Source organism: Sinocyclocheilus grahami, unplaced genomic scaffold (genome assembly GCF_001515645.1).
Source record: "Sinocyclocheilus grahami isolate Dianchi unplaced genomic scaffold, SAMN03320097.WGS_v1.1 scaffold995.1, whole genome shotgun sequence".
In the NCBI taxonomy this organism is placed as follows: domain Eukaryota; kingdom Metazoa; phylum Chordata; class Actinopteri; order Cypriniformes; family Cyprinidae; genus Sinocyclocheilus; species Sinocyclocheilus grahami.
The window spans coordinates 303,504-313,305 of NW_015506174.1; the positions used below are offsets into that span (position 1 = coordinate 303,504).

The 9,802-nt window shown below is 35.5% G+C and overlaps 1 protein-coding gene across 1 annotated transcript; it reads right to left on the reverse strand.

The window, feature by feature from the left end:
- Positions 1-2,882: 2,882 nt before the first annotated feature.
- LOC107565337 (centromere protein N-like) lies at positions 2,883-8,660 on the reverse strand. Its single transcript, XM_016250556.1, has 10 exons — positions 8,361-8,660; positions 6,617-6,662; positions 6,457-6,516; positions 6,230-6,303; positions 5,931-6,104; positions 5,618-5,719; positions 4,258-4,312; positions 3,661-3,770; positions 3,372-3,495; positions 2,883-3,236 (listed from the first exon to the last, which is right to left on the reverse strand). The coding sequence occupies exons 1-10, from the start codon at positions 8,529-8,531 to the stop codon at positions 3,115-3,117; spliced, it is 1,038 nt and encodes a 345-aa protein (XP_016106042.1). The 5' UTR covers positions 8,532-8,660; the 3' UTR covers positions 2,883-3,114.
- Positions 8,661-9,802: the final 1,142 nt, after the last annotated feature.

The window sequence follows — 9,802 nt, forward strand, 5'->3', positions numbered from 1 at the left end:
TAAGTTACAATTAAGGCGTATTGAATGTTAAAATGCGTTTTAAACAAAGTTAAGTGCTTATCATTACCCATTTTACTCTTAGTAATTCAATAATTTAATACATTTCATAATTTAAAAGTTTAGTTCAGAAGTATCGAATCGGTATCGACGATACTGCCTTGAAAAATATCGGTATCGTATCGAAAACAAAATAAGTGGTATCGCCCATCCCTACTGCACGTTTCAAAATAGAAACCGGATGCGGATGTTTTTATGTCACTGTATTTCTGAAGGAAACTCATTTTAATTTCTTCTTGCTTGTAATGTCTGATAATGCAGTGTTTGTGAGTGGAGCTCTGCTTTGTGTACAGCGTTACCGGGGAAACCTCGATCAGACAGTCAACATTTGTGGCACCAAATGCATTGAAAGTCAGATCAGCTGGAATTCTGTAAAGAGGGTGCAGCCTGAATCCCCTCCTGCTGTTTCTCATCGGAGAGCTTGTCAACTTTTACTGTCAAAATGACTGAAATTTAACACACCACCACAAACTAATTTCATATATTCAAATAGAACAGTTATTTTTAGTAAAATATCACAATATTACTGCTTTTGCTGTATTTTGGCTCAAATAAATGCAGGCTTGGTGAGCAGAAGAGATTTTAAAAACATTAAAAATCTTACTGTTCAAAAACTTTTGACTGGTAGTGTACTTGCCAATTTTTGCTTTTCAGTATGTGTATGTTTTTCTATGATACAAAGTCCCCAGGGTCTGGGTATGGTAAAAATCATGGTTTACAGTGCAGTACGACAATTGGATTGTTTTTACAGGTACATTTTTTTAACTGAATGAAAATAAACTCTACAGTACTGATACTGTAAATGAAAATACGGTAATAATACTGTACATAAAATACAGTAAGGACATTGTACTGTAAATGCAATTACAGTACTGATACTGTAAACATTTACAGCCCAACGTATACAACAGAAGTGAGCAGCATCACTCTCTCTCTTCCTTCCGCTTGCTCCTTTTATCAGGGGTCGCCACGGCGGAGTGATCCGCACAACCGATTTTGCACATGTTTTACGCAGGAGGCCCTTCCTGCGCAAAGTGAGCAACATCACTAAAATGTCAGAAGATTATAGAATATTTCCTCCTATCAAAAACTAAATATTCTGAAAGGCTGTAAAGGTTTCAAAGTAGAAACTGCAACAAAAGTGAACCATAATGTGAAAACAAATACACGATAATGTGATCACTAACACTAACAGAAAGCATTTGTTTCATTATTCATTCAAGCAAAGTCTCCATGACCCTCCATTCTGTGTTTAATAGAAACAGCCATTGTCAGAGCACCAGCACAGAATGGTCTCTCAGAAGTAATTATTTTCCACACACATCCAGGGGACATGTTTGTGAAATGTTGCACACTTTCATGAGGCCTAATTCAGAGGTATGGCCTATTAGTTTGAAGTTTTCTTCAATCATTAACACATTCACAAACACAGTACTCCCCCTACTGAAATGAGCAGTCTGTTTATTGAACTTGATGGATGTCTATTAGTACCACAGTTTGAGAATGTAGCGAACACAGGGAAAAGCAGTCTGGCTCCAAGCCAGTATATACATTTTTAGGAATTAAGCTTGACTTGGTAATAATGGGGATGCACCTCAAGGTCAAACACAGGCGCTCCATTCTCCAACTGCTATCTCAGTTCATACTGGCAATGCATCTTGTTTGCGACACAAACCTTTCAGTTGTGATATTGAGGTAATAGAGGCTGCACTCTTAAACAGAGTTAAGGACTTGAGACATTTTCATCAAAGAATACATTGACCTGTTTTACTGAGATGATGGAGCTGCTGTAAACTCCCCTTTGGCCAATGTCCTCTTACAAGCAAAGGCTTGGATTCACAACCTGGGTTGTGGTATTCACATGTCTGGCCGCTCAGAGCAACTTGTCAGACTCACGTGGAATATCTGGTGTTCTGTGCAGTATGTGAAGTGATTAACTTGGCAGAAGCATATGCCTATAGATGGCCATTCTGTGGACAAAATGGCTTGGTGATCATATTCTTAGAGGCGCTGAATGACATAAGCTCTTTGTAAAAGGAGTTGGGAAGATAGGTAGTGTAAAAAGAGAAGAAAGAAGACATCTAGGTTATTAAACTACAAATTATGAAATTGTATTTTTTTTCACTAAAAAGTGTTGCTGGAAGAGAAAAGAGGCAATGTCAAAGTGTTACATTTATGCATTTTCTGGAGGACATATTTATTTATTGCAGCTGTTGTACAACCCCAAATCAGTAAAAGCTGTTTTGTAAAATGCAATTAAATAAAAACTCTGAGATTTGTTAAATTTCATTAACTTTTATTTAATTGAAAAAAGAATCCAGAAAAATCTGCTGCTGCATCAAGAAATGTATACGTCTATACTTCAATTCTATGCAGTGATGCCTCCGGGTTCTCTGGGCCAGAGCGCCTTTCAGATAATCAAAAATACTGGGGAAATGTGATTGCCCATTTCAACTTGTTTCTGGGAAAAAATAGATGTCGAGTTCCCAGTCCCAAAGACCAAATTAGTGTATTTTCAACATATTCTCTTTTATAGAACAAAAGCAAATCTTCAGACAATGTCAGAGGCATTCAGATTTGCTTTACTTTGACGTTACGTTTTATTTTAGCCAAAAATGTAGTATTGCAAAATAAGTATTCATGCTTACAAAATAGCAAGAGTGAACCAAATTAGAATTTTCATGGTCAACATTTATTATTGAATCCTGTCATGCAATATTGACTGGTTGCATGAAGCAAGAAAGTTTGTCAAAGTTTTTTAGACATATACAAAAAAATTTGTGGAAAACTTTTTTTTTAATCAAAACCTTTATTCAAACCACGCTCAAATGATACTAAAAATAATACATGCTGTATTACCAAGGTTAACTGTAAAAACATTTTGTCTCTCCTTGCTGGATCAGTGATCATTACAGCTGTCTCAGACGTGTCCTCTTATGACACTGATATACACATGACTACTCTAATGTTTTTTTTTGGTTTGCAGGATGCAAAATATATATTCTCATGTATGCACATCCCGGCTGAATTGATCTTTCTCTACAATGTCTGTTGTGATCAGGCTCTCTGTGCTGATGCTTGGCTGGAAACACCAGGGCCTTTGTCTGTGATCACAAAATAATTCCTTCCTCTCTGAGTGATGGCTGACAATAGCGGAGTAACTGGACCTTCAGCCATGCCTGCCAAAAGAAACATAAATACTTTATTAACTGCAGTGAAGCAAAAAAACAAAAGCTGAGGGCCCGAGTGGGAAGCATAGGCAATTTCAGACAATTTTGACTTCTGTCAAGTGAAAGGTTTCGGTCACCTCTCACCTGAAGCAACACAGTGGCGCAAGGAATCTAGCAGACTGCTGCTTGAGAACCTGACCACCCCTCTGAAGAACTCTTCTCTGTCACTGAGGGTGTGGTTGCCATTTCCCCTGTACCTGGTCTCAAGCTAGGAGAAAACAGAGGATCCGTGTAGTAAAGCCCATTTATGAATTTCAAGAGGCTTGTTTGTTGTGGTTAGTTGAAATGAAATACATGTAATTTTATATAACAAATAAACTACTGATATTCAATCTAAAGGTGGTTATGTGAGATCAGCGGTTTACACACTCACTCTATACACTGCTGTTTCTAGCTTTGGTGAAGGGCTATGTCCAAATGCCTCACAGGACATCTGATGTCTCATCTCTTCATGGTCACTGTGTTCCTTTCCAATACAGGGATCTGTAAAAAAAAGACAAGGAAAGACCAACAAAACTACATAGATTAATTATAGTTAAGTTATATCACAGGATATAACTCAAGGATATATTACATCTATTCACTCACTGCTTTCACAATAGCAAAGCATAGCACAGTGATTAATTTAAATAAGAATGTCTGCTAACACAACACAAGTTCCGTAAAATGTAATGAGGGCAATCTGTTATGAACAAATGTTATTATAGTATTTAAATCTGATATCTGACTGGAATGCTCCATTTAGTTATAAACTTATATCTAGTGTGCTTTTAATTTATGACTTGGTTCACGATCCTAAAGCTCTCATTGCGAATTGATACACGTTTTCGATCTCATTTATCATTATCATTTTCTATCTCTATCTATAGCATCTCAATTCTTTGTGGAGAGAGATTATCCACATTTATCACCTCACATCAACAGCTTTGATTCTTATGTAAGATACACAAAAATAAAAACATGTACATACGGGATGAAAGGGTGTTTCTTTCCTGTGGGATCCTTGAGTGTGCATTTGGGAAAGCCTATCAGTAAAAAAAAAACAACAACCAAAAAATAAATAAATAATAATTAAATTAAAAATAAATAAAAATACATGAACTAAGTTTAATGTTTATGCTGCAAGTGAAATTTTCAAGCATTTACTTTGTTACTTTGAAAAAAATCACAAACAACAATTTAAAATTCTAAATTTAACAATATTTTCATTCTCCAATATTGCCTTCAATGCATTCTTGACATTGACATCTTTGGAACTAGACAAATCATATTAGGAAGTGATCAGGGTATGTCCACATTCTAGTAGGCAGAACAACATAAATGGAAATTATGTCATCTTTGGACTAAAAATGAGACAGTGAAAAAAGCAGAGGTACGTTCCATTTGACTGTAAGTGGACTTCACAGGGTATTCCACCATCTTAAGTGAGATTTCAATCTGAAGGGAGCGAACATGTTCAGTTCGAAGGGCACTGTGAATGGCATAGGGAATAAGGGAACATCGATTCACTTAACAGGAAGTGGAGAAGGAAAATCACCCAACTGTCATTGCGCACCACGCCACCAGTAGAACTAATGATGGAGAGCTATTGAAAGAGTTTTTTTAGGCTGCAATGAAAGGGGTTGCAATAAATGCTATTATTATACAAATTAGAGTATTTATGAATAGTTATGGCGATGTTACATTTGCATATTGTATTGTGTGACGAGGTGAAACTAAGTAAAACCGGTGAGAAACAGCTGAGGCAATTTTTATTTACCTCAAGTAACGTTATGAGGCTGCGTATGGGAAAGAAAGTATGAGACCACTACAATCTGTCAACAGTCTAAACATTACATTTTGTACATTTATTAGATACATAATCGTATATGTATTTTATATATATATTTAATTTTAAAAGTAAAATAATTGACAATATTTATTTTATATTATAATCTGCGTGACCCCGTCATTGCCTTTCTTTGATGACGTTCCAGGGCATTCCAAATGAGCGATTATTGTCAGCGAAGTCAATTTCAATGGATATCCCGTGCTTAGGGAGTAGGGAGCAGTGAACACTGCGTAGGAACCCTATCAATCGGACTGCAACATTTGTCCTTTGTGGTGTATTCTATAGTGTAAAAATATGCTTGAATTATTCTTTTTTTTGTTTAAGTGCATCACCACAACTAACAAATTAATTTTGATAAACTTTACTATGAAAATGCAAACATACAAACAAACGTATGCAGTTAATTAGGCTGAATATGTAAAAAATCAAGGTAAATTTTATTTATAAAGTAAAGCACACATTTGGATTTTTTGCCACTTGGAGAGCCCTGATGGGTTACCTGCTGATAACGTCTCAGAAGTAAGTCCCTCATTGCAGTGAGACTCCTGGTGCTCAGGTGGCCGTCCTTTATAGAACCATGTTTAGTGGCTATTACTAATGCCTACGAACGTGAATGAACAAAACAAACACAAAAATTAGATTTTATTTTTTTGTGTGGGGAGAAAAAAAAAATTCCATTGATCAAATCTGTTGAGCATCAAGTTGCCTCGACATCTGGTTATACACTACAAATTAAAGCAAAGTCGAACAAACATATCACACCAAAAAAGATGGCTAAGGAAAGCCAAAAGGATATACATATCAAATGTCACCTGACAAAGAAATATCTTGTGTTTGGCCATGAGGTTGGATATAAACACATAGGAAGTGTGCAGGTGGTGCACAACATAAGTTGGCTTAAGGTGGTTGGGTTTGCTGAAGTTGTCTCCCCATGCAATCCGAATCCATATAGCCTCATCCTCATGTTTCTTCATCTTAATGGAAATCTTCAAAAGCAAAATCAAAAGCTTTGAATAAATAGACTACTAAGTGACGTTACTTAGAATTCTTAAACTGAAAAAAGTTTAGCTGGATTTGAAAGCTTAAATGCCAAATGAAGTTGTGTTATTACATGCCGAATGACCCCATGCAAGTGTGCCTTAAACTGCTCTTTAAACTGTGTCAACTCTACACACACTGCATCATCTGTGGAGAAAACGAAAAGGAACTGCTTTAAACAATGATTCATTTCTCTAAACAAGTCAAAAGAACCATACGCTTAACATGTACCAAGCTATGCTCATTGTACATTCCTTCAAATCAATTTAACAATGAAATGCGTAAATAAAACACTCTTACCCTGTGCCTCCGCAAACTGGCATGCATGCCAGGTGCCTTGATCAGGGTTTTCTATATGATCTAATGGAAGAAAAAATGTCAAGCTCAGTGGGTTAATTCAGATATTTACTTTTAAATTACGATAAATGTTTGTATTAACAAAAAAGTCAATTTTACTCACAGATCATTTCCAAATTAGTGATGTGCTTCAGGTTAAGTCTGTTCTCCTACAATATGGAGAGGAAGCGGAAGAGAGAGAGAGATTTTAAACAAAGGGCTGGGTATCGATTCAGATGTCCCGAATCGATTTGCACACTCTCGATTCGATTCTCGATTTTTTGACTACATTCAGTGAATATAGTTTTAATACAAATTTATTTTTTAAGGATTTATTTTTGGCATTTTATGCCTTTTATTTAGATAGGACAGTAGGTCGACAGGAAGAGAAGTTGGTGAGAGAGAGAGAGGGGTGTGATCGGGAAAGGTCCACGAGCCGGGACTCGAACTCGGGACACCCAAAGCGCTGCATGTCGGCGCGCTGCCCACGAGGCCATCGGCGTTTTGATATTGATATTTCTAAAAAATGAACAGTATAAACATCAGTTTACAAATGGTGAATTAATAAAAAAATGAAGAAGCACATGCCTGTATTTTAAACAATAATAGGGCCCTATAAAATGTTCTTAATTTTTCTGGTAATCAGAAGAAGGCATAAAACATAAATTTAATTTATCCTAATCAAATGAAAATGAAACCCTTTTATTTTTTGGCAAACAAAGTGCTGCACAACAGAGGTTTACTATTAAAATTAAAAAGAAAACAGATATGATTATTCCTTTAAAAACAAAGCTTTATTAATATTTATTAGCAGTAGTAGCATTGACTCTTAAGACTGCTAAATAGTAATATATTCTGACAGTAGAACGTTAAACTAAACTTTTATTTTTGACGGGTTGCCGTGAAGAACCTGCAGCTGCTGTGTATGTGATATGACGGTAGTTTTCTCAAATGAAACGGTAAATGCTAATGAAGTGATTCTCAGAGCAGCTGGAGATGACATTCGTGTTCATATCATCATATAGTGAGACGGCAGAAGCTGAAAACACCGCAATGCTTTAGTATGTGTGTAGTAAACAAAACAGTGCACCGCACCGTCCGCCATTCATTCATTGCGGAAATCATGGCGCCTTATGCGTGATATCAAATGCTTCCGCAGATTTATAGTATTACTATAGCATTTCACCTGAGCATTGTGAATCACGCGTATGGCCATTATAAGCGCTGAATGAATGACAGGCTTTCTGTTGTAACATCGCGCAAGGTAAATAAGGATGACATCTAACGTTAGTGGAGAAGACTAATGATAAGATTCACGTTAATCAGATCTTGTTTTAAATGTGTGCTGAAATAAATCCCGGAAAAGATCGATTCGGGGCTTTTGAGAATCGATATCGAATCGACGTCATTTAAAAGAACAATTAATCGAAAAATCGATTTTTTTTTTTTTTTGCCCAGCCCTATTTTAGTTAACGTTTACTCCTATATCTAAAACTCGCTGCCTGTTCTGATAAGGGTCCCAGAACCAATTGAATAATAATAACAACTCCAAATGTGTTGCTTCACTATTTTTTTTTTAAATCATAAATTCGCAACATGTTTCAAAACATCGCTTTGCAGATAATATAGAAGATAACAATCCTATTTCTTGCCTTTTTTCCCCCTGTTAAAACATAAGCTAAAGATTTCATGAAATCTGTCTAACGTTACTGGGTTTGGATTAGGTCATATGCATTCACCGAACACATACATTCATTTGAAAGTATAGTTTTAAATCGTTATTTAAAAACAGACTCAAGCAGTATGGAAATCAGATGAAAACGACGGTAAATGAACGGTAGTATGCCATTTAATGGATTTGACCTCACCTCACAGAAACTGAGGACATGTTCCACTATCATCCATTTGGGTCGTGTGTAATCCAGGGCACGCAGCTGATCTGCTGATAAACTGTTCCATTTCTTCAAAAGATTTTCTATATTTTTGTTCGGTATTCTCCGGATTATCCGATTAAGAACAGATGTGGCTTGTGCGTCCATCGTACGGACGAAAGGGTTCTACGTTAAAAATGAATACAAATGGTCATCATATCATTCGCGTTTTAGACGTTCAAAACAAACCGCCAGAAATCAAACAGAGATCTGAACCGGAAGTTCCGGTCTAAAGCGGGCGGGCAATGACATAAAAGTCTTTCATATGCAACATAATTATTATATTAGTCCTCACGAATGTTGATGAAACAATGTAGTCTGTTCACATTTAGTGCTCTATTCAGAAAGAACGGCGATGAAGCTTGTCAGAAATCACTATTTATTTCATCTGGCTTGTGCGTTAAATGATAATCAAACATTAAATAGACTAATCTAATGTGTATTATCTTGGTCTCCATTATGAAGTGAAAGAAACATAACATTGTGTACAGAGTTCATATCGTTCGGATTAAATGACCATGATTGCTCTCAATCAGTTTTTATTAATATTACAATTTATTTATTTTTTGTAATAATGGTAATTTTTTTTATATATTTTATTTTATTAGTATAATTATGTTGTGCAATTACATTATACAAGGATTGTTTTTCTTAAAAACAAAATATATACATTTTGATTATTTAAATTGGCAGCAGTAAGAGGTCGTGAGATTTTTTTCTATTAATTTGACTGGTCTACAAGAATGAGGACTGTTTTTTTTTTTTTGTAAATCAAAAGAATGATTCGCGAATAAACAAGAAGAAGAAGAAGGGAAGGGAACGCAATTTGTTCAGATTCAATGGCATCACTTTCAAGCTTGAAAACGTTACAGTCATGTAGGAAAGATACACTGATAGAGATATTGATCATTTTATATAGAATAAGTCAAATGGGTAGTGCAATTTTTATGGGTACCAGCGCATGTAGGGATAATGAAACAGCAGACAAAATGGCTAAAGAAGCAATTCAAATGGATAATATTAGCGTAGCAGTCACTTTAAGCAGGGCAGAAGGAAAGTCTGTGATTAAGTTTGTAGGAGTAAATGGCAGAACTACTGGAACTCATAAAAAAGGAAGACATTTTTATAGAATACAAAGTAACATAAAACAAGGTAAAATGAATCATTATATAAATAGGAATGACTTTATTGTATATATACTAGATTAAGAATGGACCATACTAATCTTAATGCAACACTTCATATAATCGGCAAACATAATTCTGGTTTATGTACAGCATGTCAGGAAATGGAAACGGTTGAGCATGTTTTGATTAGATGTAAAAAAAAAAAATAATATATATATATATATATATATATATATCAACAGGAAACAACTG